Raw genomic sequence first — 12,965 nt, 5'->3', positions numbered from 1 at the left:
TGAATAGTATGTATTAATAATTTTGGACAAATGGGTGTAAAAATAGGGAAATATTGTAAAATATTATGAAGAACGGTAATTTAAAGACACTGCGGTATTTGTGATCTATTTTTAGCTATGACTAAAGGTAATAAATTACGAGTATATTACTACAGTATTATTAAATAAATAGTACGTCATTTTAGAGCACCAAATTCCTCCTAATTGATACCGAACTTTATCTATGAATTATATTTAATATCAAGTATTTTTACGAATATTTGATATCCAATAATCTCGACTGTTTGTTCTATTTATTAGTTTTCCACATTTACAGTTATTTTTTTAATACTTATTTATTCAATACTCAATTTTATTTATAAATAATTATTAGGTATTACTTTTATATAAATTATTTCAAGAATGGCTTTTTTTATTTTGATTCAAAATTTATTAACAAATTGTTTATATTAATTGAATTTATTTGAACATATTTTTAATTTGTTTCTTTTAATTTTATTATTTATTAACTATTAATTATTATATTTTATATTAGAATTTACTTGTAATTTTTATTTGCAATTAAAAAAATAGAAGCAATTATTTATATGTAATTAATGTTTTTAACTAACTATTCAATAAATAATTTATAATATCGTTTTTCTATGGAAAGCAAAAAAATCTAGATTGAAAAATTATAATTCCTCTTTGGAAAGAAAAGAAAGAAAATTAAAATTTAGTATGAAAATTTATCTGGAAATAATTAATGTCGATGTAATACTTTTTTAAGAGATCGACTCATGAAATAAGGCTTTTCATAAGAACCATCATTGCGCTCGGTGTCTTCGAGAAAGCAAAGAAAAAGAGTATCAATTGCTGCCGTTTGAACGTGGAAAAATGATGTCGTGAGCATATAAGCCCCAATACCAACTATAATAACTGGAACGATCCAATAATTAAGAGAATTCTCCCTATGCGTATAATACCACCATGTAGCAAAAATGCTGAGAGCAATTATAAATATTTTACCCACAGTTAAAATCCAATCTGTAATCTAAAATAAAGTGTGTAAATTCTCCTGATAAAATAAAATTGTAATAATATTGAATAAAAAAAAATTTGTCTTCAATAATTAAATAACAAATTCGATTTAATAATTAATAATGACAAGTAAAATAATTAAAATAGTTAACAGAAATTAATTAATAAAAAATGAAGCTAAAGGTTAAATAAAATAATTAAAAAATTAATAAACGTATTAAAATTGAAAATATTTTTACCTTACTGAGTAAAAATACTCGAATAATGTTTCTCATTAGAAGATGAAAAGATTCCTTTGCCGAGGAATAAAATCCTTTACCGTGAACAGCGCACATAATGTAAGCATTAGAATTGATAAATTTGAAAAACTTGTCCAAGAGCCAAAAACTCCATCTGCAGCAACTTATAGCAAAATCGGCAACCTCATTATTGTACGACCTTAATTTTTTGTTAATAACTTCCAAAATCGCACGAATTACATTGCAGATAGTTATTATCAACGAGCCGAAAGCCAATGTTCCGAGATGATATCTAAATTTAAAAAATACATTATTTTCAACTTCTTAACTTCGTTATTTTTTATTTATTTTATTTATTTTTTACTCAAAATACCTGAAAGTTCGCCAAATACTGACGGTGACGGTAAAAAATGGAACATCCTCTTTCCTAAAAGTCCAATACCAGGTTGCAAATGTAGCCGATAAAACCATTTTTCCCAAATCGGTGATAAAAAATGTCAGCCAAATAAATCCAATAGCATTATAAATCAATAGATAAATTGCCAATGTCGGTATATGATTCCCATCAAATTGACATTGTGCAGAAATGCAAGTTTTGTTATTTTCCTGACATTTGTCATTGAATATTTTCGGATCGCAGAAGGAATTATTTTTATAATTCAATTCACTCGGGCAAATACAATTATCATCATTCATTTTTAATTTAAATGACGGTTCATTGAATGAAATCAAATGAAATGCAACAGCAATTGCAAATAGTAGAACCAGAATTTTCAAAATCCAGGGGAAAATTGGAAATACAAGACTTGAGAGAACAGAAACAACAGCCCTGAAAAAAAAAATAAAAAGAATAAAAATTGAAGAGAAAATAAAAAACGGAAAAATTAACTTTAAGGAAAGTGAAATTATTAAGTATATAAATTTTTACTTGCTCGATTCTTCAATAAGTTGACAGGCCAAATAAATTCTTTTTCTAAGACAAATTGTTATTAAAACAACAATTCCCAGGGAAATTCCACAAATAATTGTCAGGGCAAGCCACCAATTTTTCCCACCATCAACTGCTGTTGAATAATATAATTGACAAGAAATATAAGTCCCTGCAGCGAGTGCTGCACAAATTCCAAAAATCGTGACCCAAACGAAAGGTGTTGTAAACCATCTCAGAAGGAAAATGTAAATTATCGTCACTATTGCACTTCCAAGGATGAATAATGGAATAACATATCTAAAAAAATCCCAGATTATTTAAGTTACAAATTTTACAGATCATTTAAAATTGAGTTTAGAAATCACTCACTTGGTTTTCTCAAGATCATCGTAAATATTTCTCAAAACACGTTCAATTTCGGCCAACACGGCAATCGCTTTTTTCGCTAAATTTAAATTATTCTCGTTAATTGTAGTATTGACGAAACCTTCGAATGGTTTTAATGGAAGACATCGTCCGGTTATTGAATTACTATCCAAATACCATCGCGCACACTTTCCATTGGAAACAAGACTATCCATTTCATTCCAATTTTCAATGACAGTTAAATTAACATCCATAGTGCAAATAAGTTTTGATTTCATTTCCTCAATTGGTAGACTCATCGATGAATAAATAAAATTTTCACTAGGACATTTCTCTCGACAAACTTGTGGCGTATTGCATGAAGTTGAAACGGAAATGCATTTCGTTAAATCAAAAAATACTAAATACGGCATACTTTCAACTTCACTGTCAATTCCACATTTTCTTCCTTCACTATCAGTTGGCACCATTAATCTCTCAATGTCCCCGTAGCTTAAGGCTGTTGAGATTAAAATTTATTTTAATATTCACACTAAATTAATATTATTCAGATGATTGATTTAATTTTTGTTCAAATTTCTTACCATAATATCCAATGCCACCCCAGCAGAAAAGAAAGATAAGGAAAATAAAAAGACACGGAAGATCGGTACAAGATCGTTTTCGTAAAGGGCCTCTCCATTCTGGATCGAATGCTAATTTTTTCCCTGTAATTTGAATTTAAAAAAAAGATTATATTTATTTTTACTTCAAGTATGTTGTAAAATATATTATGGAATTGAATTTATGGTTACTCACCAAATTTGTCCTCCATTATTAATATCTTTTTATAAAATTATATTCACATTTATGACAAATTACAAAAAAAAGTACACGAGCTAAGTTTGAGAGAAAAAAACACAATAATCAATTAATTATAAAAAGGGAGACGATAATGCCTCTAGGAAACCATTTTGATAAGAATCAAAATATAAGCCTTTCCTGATAAAGCTTATCTGATTAATCATTTTAAACGATAAAATCGAGAGTTCTTTCAAGAAATGTACAAATGTAAGTCAATGAATCATAAAATAACTACCGAAATATGTTTCTGAAATCTTAATCATTTAATTAAAGAACAATTAAATTAAAAATTAATTTCCCATTTAAAAAGATTTAATTTCATGTTAAATATGAAATTGTATTTAATAAACAAATTCCTATGTACAAGTTGTTTCAAATTTTTTTAAGATTTTGGTAAAAATCTATTCAAAACACCGTAATTCTTCTGTTTCAATGTTGGTTTCTTCACGTCTATTAAAACCTCAGCCTCGCGCATAGCTTTGATAGCATCCTGAAATTGAAATATTACCTTTATCAGTATCTTCTTTTTTATTTTAATTTTCTATTTTTCTATTTTAGTTTTCTATTTTGATTATCTATTTTCTATTTATTCAATTAAGTAAACAAATCAAATAGTAAACAAATAGAATGCAAATAAAAAATATAAATATTAATAAATAATATCTAATTAATGAATAATTCAAAAAGTTACGAACTTGTTTAGCCAGCTGTTTAAGAATTTTCCGAGATTTAATGACTTTTGCGGTGCCTCCTTTGCCCTTTGATTTCGTCTTCCTTGGAGTAAAATCAATCTTCTTCGGCTTAATAAACTGAAAATAATTGTCACTTATTTACACTTATTTTCTTAAATAAGTATTTCTTAAAGAAAATTTGAATGACTATTTAAATAATTCGAATCGATTAAAAATAACGAAAGAAATGAGAAAGAGAACAAAAAAGTATAAATATTTTTAATCATACCAGTAATTTTTTCTTCGCTTCATTTTGATCTTGCAAAGTAGGAACATCAACTTCGTTAATAACACCTGAGTCTAATGTAATCAAATCAGGTTGAATTTTGTCCAAAAGAGCTTTAACTTCAGCCTCCTTCCTCTGGGATTTCGTCTGGAACGGATTGATCTCAAGGGCATCGAAATTCGCCTCAGCACTGCCTGGTATCAAAACTGATGTAAATCCTTTATCAGTTGCAACGCCCAAAACATCTTCGAAAGGACAAAACTGCATTCCCGAGACATTCCAATTTTCTTTGTGACGCATGTAACTCTTAATATCTGTCGTAGTATCTCTGCAATGATTTATTTATTATTTATATTTATTAATTATTTATTACTATTATTGATTAATCAATATCTCTATTATTATTGTTAAAATAACATTAATTACCTGTAAACTTCAATAACATTTCCCATTCCAACTCCTAATAATCCACGTTGACTGTAAGTCAACTGAGTCGCAGGATGTCGTAATTTTGCACTCTGCAATGGTCCAGATAGTTGTCTAATATCCCAAATTTTTAAGGAACGATCGGGAGAACTCGTTGCCATATAAAGACCATAAGGATGAATAGCAATACTACTAACTGATTGTGTGTGGCAAAGCATTTTTGCCAAAGGTTGTTTAGAATTTGGCGACCACATTGAAACCACTCCTTTTCCACCTCCAACGCACAAAATTGCATTACTAGGATTTTGAGTCATCACCTTGATAAAATTGATAATAATAATTTAATCACAATTAATTAAATTTAATTTAAAAACCATCTTATTTTCAATTATATCCTAGGTATAATAATTAAGATTCTTACCGCAATTCTACCTAATCTTGAATTATAACTAGAAATCATTTGTCCGATAGAAACATCCAACCAACTGAGAAATCCACTTTTCGAACCGCTCGCAAGTAAAAAATGATAGGGCAAAAATTCCAATCGATTAATCTCGTGCATTCTTTTTAAGCAATGAATTTCAATTCCTTGATTATCGTAAATGTGAACCCAATTTTTTTGCGCCACTGCAAACATTGTTTCAACATGAAGCCAAGCGACATCATGAACTGATTCCATGGCATTCAATTCGCATGATAATTTTTTTGTAACCCAATCGAATGCGGCAATATGTCCTTTCTTGCCGCCTATCAATAAATGCCTGCCATTTCTCGTATATCTCATAGAATAGGGACCAAATTCGAGATTAAGTTTAAAATGCTTTGAGGCACTTGTTATATCAACATTGGCAGCGAGTTGTGATTGTTTAAATTGTGTTGTCGTCTCCCCAGTATCGGCCTCCAAAAAACCATAATCCTCAGTAAGGAGCATTTCCGTTCGTGCTGTATCCTCAGCGACATGATTTATTACTTGCTCCTTATTTCGTATTCTTTGTCTGTGATATTTATTTTTTATTCTTGTCGTTTTTGGATTTAAATCCACACCATCGCCGTGTGAATATTTCAGTAATATTTTTTTATTCACTGGAGGTTTACCAGGATATTTCGAACGACTTCCAGCTGTAAAAAATTATACAACATATAAATAAATTAATGCTTTTCATAAATTAATTCTGGCTGAGCCAGAAGTCATCTAAGAAGAAGAAGAAAATACATTCGGACCTAACCTAAAAATTTGACAAGTCGCAAATTTTTAATAAAAAGTAAAATTAAATCACAATGTAAGGAAATTAACTACCTAATAAAATTATATTCCGTTTATTGAGTGTGGTTACTACTACGTGATAAGTGTAATAAAATGATTAAAAAACAAAAAATAGTAAAAGTTAAAAGGGCTGACATATTAAAAACAGGAATGAATCGATTGTTAATAACTATTTACTATTTTAATAGTTTGACACAAAAGTATAGTATACTTACGCTTCATTTTTTGTCCTTTGTAACACAACTATTATTAAAATACAAATGAAAATAAAGTAAATAAACCAAGTAAACTTTATTCTCGTCTACAAATGTCAACACGTGTTGATGTTAACATAAGCCGCCATTTTGAATTTTTTCGATGTCAAAGCAACAACTGTTTAAAAATAAAAAAAAGTAATTTCAATAATTAAGAAAAATTACAAATACTTCTAAATTATGTTTACATTGAAATATTTTCTTAAAATACAATAAAAGCTTACTTTTCTCGAATTCCAATTGGTTTTAATTTTGTCCAACAACTAATTAAATCATAACAGACTTGTTTTGACTAAAGTCGTCAAGGTCAACAATGTCGTCTGCTTCAAACCACGTTGCCATTGTTTGCAAGTATCGCAAGTATTTTAAACTATTATTGTTTTATACTAAAATAATTAACAGTTTATGTCAATAATTATTTCACAGACGTCATAATTAGAACGTTTCGAATAATTACTTGTATCAGTGATGCTTCGAACTACTATTATAAACATTAGTATACCGGTAAAAATTCTAACTGTCACATTCAATTTTACAATTAAAAATTTATTTTTAAAAACAAAAAGATTACATCAAAGATGTACAAGAAGAATAAAAATAAAATGAAACATTCCTGAATATATTTTGGAATAAAAATAAAAATTCTATGTTTCATTATTACATATGTATATTAAAAGTACATAAATGCAAACGAATTTAACCTGAAATCAAATATTACTGGAGATTTCTGGTTGTATTTTCCATATACCGAATATTTTTATTAACCTTTGGCTCCGGTGCTTTAGAAGATAAATCATGCGTGGTTGCGTTATTTAATATCAAATTGGATTAAAATGATTTGCTTAGTTAAGAGAATGACTCAGAACACGATTGGGCTGCGAACGATGTGTTCCTCAGAAAGTTACGAGGTAAGTTTCTATCACTATTTATTTCTAAATAAATAACCTTGAATAATTAAGTACGCATATTTTGAGTTTACTATTTATTAATCGATTTGAAATCATGTTTCAAAAAGTTTGAAAACAAAAATTAAAACATTTTCAAAATTTCTATTATAATAGAATAAGTTCGAATCCACTTTTGAAATTTAAAAAATTTTGAATTTAAATTTTTATGCTATTGTAAAGTTAACAAATTAAATAAACTTCTATGTTTTTTAACTTTAAAATTGATTAATTACTAACCAAAAATTATAGAACTTGATTTGAATTTACTTTTTACAATTTGAAATTTCAACAATAAATTTTAAATAATAAACATATAACTTTATTAATTTAACAATATTTATAGTTTATTGATTGAATATAGACATTCTTGAATATATTGTGCAACGTTCTATTAAAAAAATGTAACATATCTCAGAATTAATCAAATTTCTAGAAAGCCGATAAAGAAATTGTTTATTCAAATGTTTTTCTAATCTGTAAAATTTATGTTCATGATGAAAATTTTAATATTAAAATTTAATATTAAAAATTAATTTGATAAACTATTTTTATATATTTTATTAACTTTTTGTAAAATCTTTTTAAAACAGGATGCAATTAGGACTTTGAATAAATTGCAAAGTAATGCGGCATATATTCGAGCTGTAAAGAAACATAACTCTGGAACTAATACAAGTATCGAAGATACAAAGAAATATCTTTTGAGGTAAATAGAAGTTTTTAAATTTCTACGATTTTTCGTTTTTTTTACTATAAATTAATATAAAATAAAATAAATAGAATAAAATTTTTGACTATAATTACAATTTCTTCTAATGTTAATTTTATTTTGATTTAATCGGCGATTTTGATTTAATTTTTTAGAACGGGTTTAACTCTAGATGAATTGGATTCTCTGCGAATAATTCACGTGGCTGGTACTAAAGGAAAAGGATCGACATGTGCCTTTACAGAATCAATTCTTCGAAATCATGGTTTTCAAACTGGATTCTACAGTTCGCCGCACTTAATTTCAGTTCGTGAACGTTTTCGCATTAATGGCCAACCGATAAATAAATCGACATTCACAAATTTTTTTTGGAAATGTTTCGATCTCCTTGATAGAAATAAAGATCATGAGTGCGATATGCCGCAATATTTTAAATTTCTGACTGTTATGATGTTTCACGTGTTTCTCGAGGCAAAAGTTGACGTTGCCATTCTTGAGGTGGGAATTGGTGGCGAACACGATTGCACGAATATAATAAAAAATCCAATTTGCACCGGAATAACGAGTCTTGGCCTCGATCACACATCATTACTCGGCGAAACAATAGAGGAAATTACTTTTCAGAAATCCGGTATATTTAAATCAAATTCACCGGCATTTTCCGTACCGCAACCAATTAATGTAATGAATTGTTTGGAGAAACGTGCAAACGAAAGAAATTGTTCCCTAAACACAGTGCCAAATGTGGAAAATTACAAATGGCCCAACGGTCTGCCAAAATGGAAAATCTCCCAGAATATACACAATTATAATTTGTCACTAGCGATTCAATTGGCGACCACTTGGATTGAATTAACCCAAACAGAGGAATTAACAATAAATCAAAATTTATATCGAAAATCAAAATTACCATCAAAGGAGAAAAAACTTTCCCTCGAGAAAACAGAAATTGCCATATCAAAATGTAAATGGCCGGGAAGAACACAAATTTTACAGGGCAAAAATATGGATTTTTTCATTGATGGCGCTCATACTTTAGAAAGTATGGAATGTTGTGTTAACTGGTTCAGTGAAACAGTGGGAAAAAAGAATGCTAAACGTTTTTTAATTTTTAACTCAACCGGTGATCGAGATCCAGCGATATTATTAAATTTACTAAAACCCATAAATTTCGAAAAATGTTTCTTCACACCAAATATCGCGGGTGTAACAAATATCTTAGATCAAGAGAATTTTACCACAGGAACCATTGAACAGAAAAATAGATGTGAAAAGCATCTCAATATTTGGAAAACCAATGGATTAATTGTGGAAAATGTAAACGAAGCATTCGAATTAATTAGAGAAATTTGTCAAGAAAATCTCGAAAATCAGAGAGCTCAAATTTTAATAACCGGATCTTTACATCTCGTGGGAGCTGCGCTTTCTATTCTCGATCCAAATTTTGAAATGACCACAAAGTTCTAAAAAAATTTTTTATCATTTTAACATCTTGATTTAAATTTTAAAATGTAATTTACAGAATTTTTTCTACAGTATTTTTAATAAAGGAAAAAAAATTAGTATTTAAAAGAAAATTATATTTAATAGAAATAGTTATCAAACTAGTTTGTTGTTGTAGTTGTAGAACTAGTGTTGTAATGTGTATTTTTATATTTGAAGAATTGAAGAAATTAAATTTCTTTATTGTTGACTAGAATTAATAAAACAAAAGAAATTTAATAAAATTATTTTTTAAAAGTTAACGTGAGTTTTTTTTCTGAAAATTTTCTTCTATTTCAATTTTCCTTGTCATTGAAAAAAGGTTTATTTTCCTTACAGTAAAATACCACTCCTTCAAGCTTGCGTGGAAGTGTAGAATGTTTACAATCATTCTCAGTTAACAAGTTGCAATTTATCTTGCCAGTTGGAATAATGATACAGTCACGATTCACAATAGATCATATTACATCCGAGACATTTGAGGTATTTTTATCAATTCAATTTTTAATAGTTTGTTTATAATTATTATAATAAAATTCGATGGTATGAAAATACAAATATTTTGAATTATTTTCTTTCACGCTTTTTTTGACATTTATTTTTTGTTTCGCACTTTGCCAAACTTGAAAAATTTGATTTAAAACAAAGAAAAATGATAATAATTCATCTTATCAGATAAGAAAAATATTGTTAAAAACATTTTCCCCATTTTCGCTTTTCAGTTCTTTTAAATTCTATTTTTAGTTTGAAAATCGATCGTTCTTTATGTAAAATCAATTGTTGTGGGAAAATTCGCATTATTTCCGTCAAATTTCCACTTTTGTGAACAAAATATTTCACTTACATTTCTAGAATTATTTTTACTACAAAAGGGCAAAATTGTCAATTATTTTTTTTATTTAAATATTTTTTAAGTTCTATTCTTCGAATAAATTTCAACTTTATATTTGCACCGTTTGCTTAATTTTGTTTCGAACATCAAAATCAATAGTCAATATTTAGTTTTATTTCAGATATATATCAGAATCAAAATTAAAGTTTATTTAGTTTCGTTTTCAATTTAAAATTCTTATCGAAAATCTTCTTTAAAATTCTTATATTAACGAATACTTGATGATTAAATTTTTAAATAAATAAGTAAATTTTTATATTATTATTATTTTGTTTTTATTTGTATTAATAAATATTTATTTGCAGAATGCAATCATTGTCTTGAATAGCCTTCAAACGAAGAAAGTTGACAAGAAATCTGATCTGAATAAAGAAATAAGGAGTTACAGCGATGGTAAATTAGAAGATACTAAAAAATTTTTATTACGGTAAAATTCCTACTATATTAATTAATTAGAATTAATTAGAATATTAGAAATAAATTAAATTTTGAAGGAAAAAAATGTTAGTTTGTATTTTGATTTATGTAAGTTCTCATTAATTTGAAATTAACTCGCGCGTTTAAATTGGTAATAAAATTAATTTTCCAATTGAAAGCAATTTAAAAATTTTCCGACTCTTTAATTTCTCATAAATCAACTAAATGAAAGAAGAGTAAATTGAAAAATAAATATTTATACAAAAATACCTTCTTTTCAGATCGGGATTAACAATGGACCAAGTGAACAGGCTCCGGATAATTCACATCGCCGGTACCAAGGGAAAAGGTTCAACTTGCGCATTCACTGAATCAATTCTTCGCAATCATGGATATTCAACGGGATTTTATAGTTCGCCACATTTGGTCTCGGTACGTGAACGATTTCGATTGAATGGTAAGCCAATAAGTGAATCAATATTTTCTCAGCAGTTTTGGCGATTATATAAAATTCTTCACTCCGCAATGGAGCACGAGCGCGATATGCCGCAGTATTTCAAATTTCTCACAGTAATGATGTTTCACATTTTCCTCACATTCCAAGTAGACGTTGCAATTGTTGAAGTTGGAATTGGTGGCGAAAATGATTGCACAAATATCATTGAAAATCCAATTTGCACCGGTATCACGAGTCTTGCACTCGATCATACGACAATTTTAGGTGAAACTATCGACAAAATTGCTTTTCATAAATCCGGAATTTTCAAGTTAAACGTACCGGCATTCACAGTTCCACAAATAAATGAGGCAATGATTGTATTAAAAAATCGTGCACTAGAAAAAAATTGCACACTAAAAATTGTTCCAAGCTTAGAAAATTATTCCTGGACATCGAGAACTCCACTATTGGGAATTCCGGCGGAAATTCAAAATTACAACGCATCTTTGGCCATTCAACTCGCTCTTTCATTCATCAATTCTGTAGAAAAAATAAATAAACAAATTAATAACAATACCAACGATAATAGAAATAATTTCTCTTCGAATGTATTTTCATTACAAAAAGTTGAATTGGGAATAACTTCCTGTAAATGGCCCGGAAGAACACAAATTTTAAGAGGTGAAAAAATCGATTTTTTCATTGACGGTGCTCACACTTTGGAAAGTATTAATAATTGCGCGACTTGGTTTAAGAATTCCATTAAAAATGAGACAGGAAATAGATATTTAATTTTCAATACGACTGGATATCGAAATTCAGAATTATTAATGACAAAATTGAAGAAATTAAAATTTCTCAAAGCATTCTTCTCGCCAAATATTTCTGGAATAAATAATAGTCAACAATTTACCGAAGAAATGGAATTGAAATGTAAAAATAATTGCAATTTTTGGGGCGAAGATGGAATTTTCGTTGAAAACGTCAAGAGTGCAATTAATGAAATTTTAAATTTCGAAAATCAAGAATGTATAACAAAACCAAAAGTTCTTGTCACGGGTTCACTTCATTTAGTTGGAGCTCTACTTTCTATTATTGATTCTAATCTTACAATGACAACTAAATTTTAAAAGAAAAAAAAAATGATTTGCGATTTGTGTGATTAAAAAAAATTTAAATAAGTATTATTTTTGTAAATAGAAACTAAATTCGAATTTCGCTCGTAAAATTAAATAAAAATATTTTTTGCCTTACAGTGAGTGTTTATTGATTAAAAAAGCAAAGTTTACTATTTTTGGTTTTTTCGTTCTGAAGAAGTTGGTGGTGGAAAACAATAATAAGGCGTCATTTTAATCGCAGGAATGCAAGAATATTTTTTTACAACACATGATGGGCAGGGTAATTGATCTAGACTTGTTACCAAATTGCTAGAAAAATATATTTTAATTAATTCGTTGATATTAGACTAACTAAAAACAAACAAAAACTAAACAAAAAATTTCATAATTTTGAATTAACTAAAAATCAAATAATTTCCTTACTAATATCGCCCCCTTGGTTTTGGAAAGAAACCTATCGTTGCTATCGTTTTTTGTCCATTGTTATTTTTTCCCACAGATTTTTTATTTTTTTCCATTTTTTTTAAATTTTTTGAAATTTAATTATTTCAGTTACATTTTAATAAAATTTGTAAACATTTCATTTTGATTGTTTTTTATACTGAATGACTGAATCAATGACAAAATTTTTGTTCCTAACCCAAAAGAATGTTTCTGACTT

General features: G+C 27.8%; 4 protein-coding genes across 5 annotated transcripts; 2 read left to right on the top strand and 2 right to left on the bottom strand.

Moving 5' to 3' along the window:
• Window positions 1-616: 616 nt before the first annotated feature.
• On the bottom strand, window positions 617-3,508 carry LOC122499350 (choline transporter-like 2). The gene is made up of 7 exons (XM_043607653.1): window positions 3,355-3,508; window positions 3,141-3,263; window positions 2,560-3,055; window positions 2,188-2,487; window positions 1,633-2,088; window positions 1,260-1,551; window positions 617-1,033 (listed from the first exon to the last, which is right to left on the bottom strand). Exons 1-7 carry the CDS (start codon window positions 3,368-3,370, stop codon window positions 743-745), a joined length of 1,974 nt encoding a protein of 657 aa, XP_043463588.1. The 5' UTR covers window positions 3,371-3,508; the 3' UTR covers window positions 617-742.
• Window positions 3,509-3,715: 207 nt separating this feature from the next.
• Window positions 3,716-6,418, bottom strand: LOC122499351 (WD repeat-containing protein 46). Its single transcript, XM_043607654.1, has 6 exons — window positions 6,262-6,418; window positions 5,204-5,901; window positions 4,783-5,099; window positions 4,360-4,684; window positions 4,095-4,208; window positions 3,716-3,889 (listed from the first exon to the last, which is right to left on the bottom strand). Exons 1-6 carry the CDS (start codon window positions 6,266-6,268, stop codon window positions 3,782-3,784), a joined length of 1,569 nt encoding a protein of 522 aa, XP_043463589.1. The 5' UTR covers window positions 6,269-6,418; the 3' UTR covers window positions 3,716-3,781.
• Window positions 6,419-6,602: 184 nt separating this feature from the next.
• Window positions 6,603-9,701, top strand: LOC122499352 (folylpolyglutamate synthase, mitochondrial-like). The gene is made up of 3 exons (XM_043607655.1): window positions 6,603-7,208; window positions 7,838-7,953; window positions 8,112-9,701. Exons 1-3 carry the CDS (start codon window positions 7,134-7,136, stop codon window positions 9,421-9,423), a joined length of 1,503 nt encoding a protein of 500 aa, XP_043463590.1. The 5' UTR covers window positions 6,603-7,133; the 3' UTR covers window positions 9,424-9,701.
• A 75-nt stretch (window positions 9,702-9,776) lies between these two features.
• Window positions 9,777-12,885, top strand: LOC122499353 (folylpolyglutamate synthase, mitochondrial-like). Of its 2 annotated transcripts, none has more exons than XM_043607656.1 (3): window positions 9,777-9,921; window positions 10,636-10,757; window positions 11,029-12,885. In XM_043607656.1, exons 1-3 carry the CDS (start codon window positions 9,871-9,873, stop codon window positions 12,314-12,316), a joined length of 1,461 nt encoding a protein of 486 aa, XP_043463591.1. In that variant the 5' UTR covers window positions 9,777-9,870; the 3' UTR covers window positions 12,317-12,885. The 2 variants fall into 2 exon arrangements, with proteins under 2 accessions (XP_043463591.1, XP_043463592.1); XM_043607657.1 differs by having other exon boundaries at window positions 9,869-9,921; window positions 10,636-10,723.
• Window positions 12,886-12,965: the final 80 nt, after the last annotated feature.

The sequence above is a fragment of the Leptopilina heterotoma genome, unplaced genomic scaffold (assembly GCF_015476425.1).
Source record: "Leptopilina heterotoma isolate Lh14 unplaced genomic scaffold, ASM1547642v1 Lhet_167, whole genome shotgun sequence".
NCBI classification, from domain to species: domain Eukaryota; kingdom Metazoa; phylum Arthropoda; class Insecta; order Hymenoptera; family Figitidae; genus Leptopilina; species Leptopilina heterotoma.
The sequence above is the reverse complement of the archived record's forward strand: the minus strand, read 5'-3'. Positions and strand labels throughout refer to the sequence as shown.

Coding starts and splice junctions, on each gene's coding strand:
- LOC122499350 (XM_043607653.1), bottom strand. Junction 1,552..1,632: donor AGTATTTGGCGAACTTTCAG/GTATTTTGAGTA, acceptor TTTTAAATTTAG/ATATCATCTCGGAACATTGG. Junction 1,034..1,259: donor GAGTATTTTTACTCAGTAAG/GTAAAAATATTT, acceptor ACTTTATTTTAG/ATTACAGATTGGATTTTAAC.
- LOC122499351 (XM_043607654.1), bottom strand. Junction 5,100..5,203: donor CAAGATTAGGTAGAATTGCG/GTAAGAATCTTA, acceptor AATTTTATCAAG/GTGATGACTCAAAATCCTAG. Junction 4,685..4,782: donor AATGTTATTGAAGTTTACAG/GTAATTAATGTT, acceptor AAATCATTGCAG/AGATACTACGACAGATATTA.
- LOC122499352 (XM_043607655.1), top strand. CDS start 7,134: ATGATTTGCTTAGTTAAGAGAATGACTCAGAACACGATTGGGCTGCGA. Junction 7,209..7,837: donor GTTCCTCAGAAAGTTACGAG/GTAAGTTTCTAT, acceptor TTTTTAAAACAG/GATGCAATTAGGACTTTGAA. Junction 7,954..8,111: donor ACAAAGAAATATCTTTTGAG/GTAAATAGAAGT, acceptor TTAATTTTTTAG/AACGGGTTTAACTCTAGATG.
- LOC122499353 (XM_043607656.1), top strand. CDS start 9,871: ATGATACAGTCACGATTCACAATAGATCATATTACATCCGAGACATTT. Junction 9,922..10,635: donor TTACATCCGAGACATTTGAG/GTATTTTTATCA, acceptor ATTTATTTGCAG/AATGCAATCATTGTCTTGAA. Junction 10,758..11,028: donor ACTAAAAAATTTTTATTACG/GTAAAATTCCTA, acceptor CCTTCTTTTCAG/ATCGGGATTAACAATGGACC.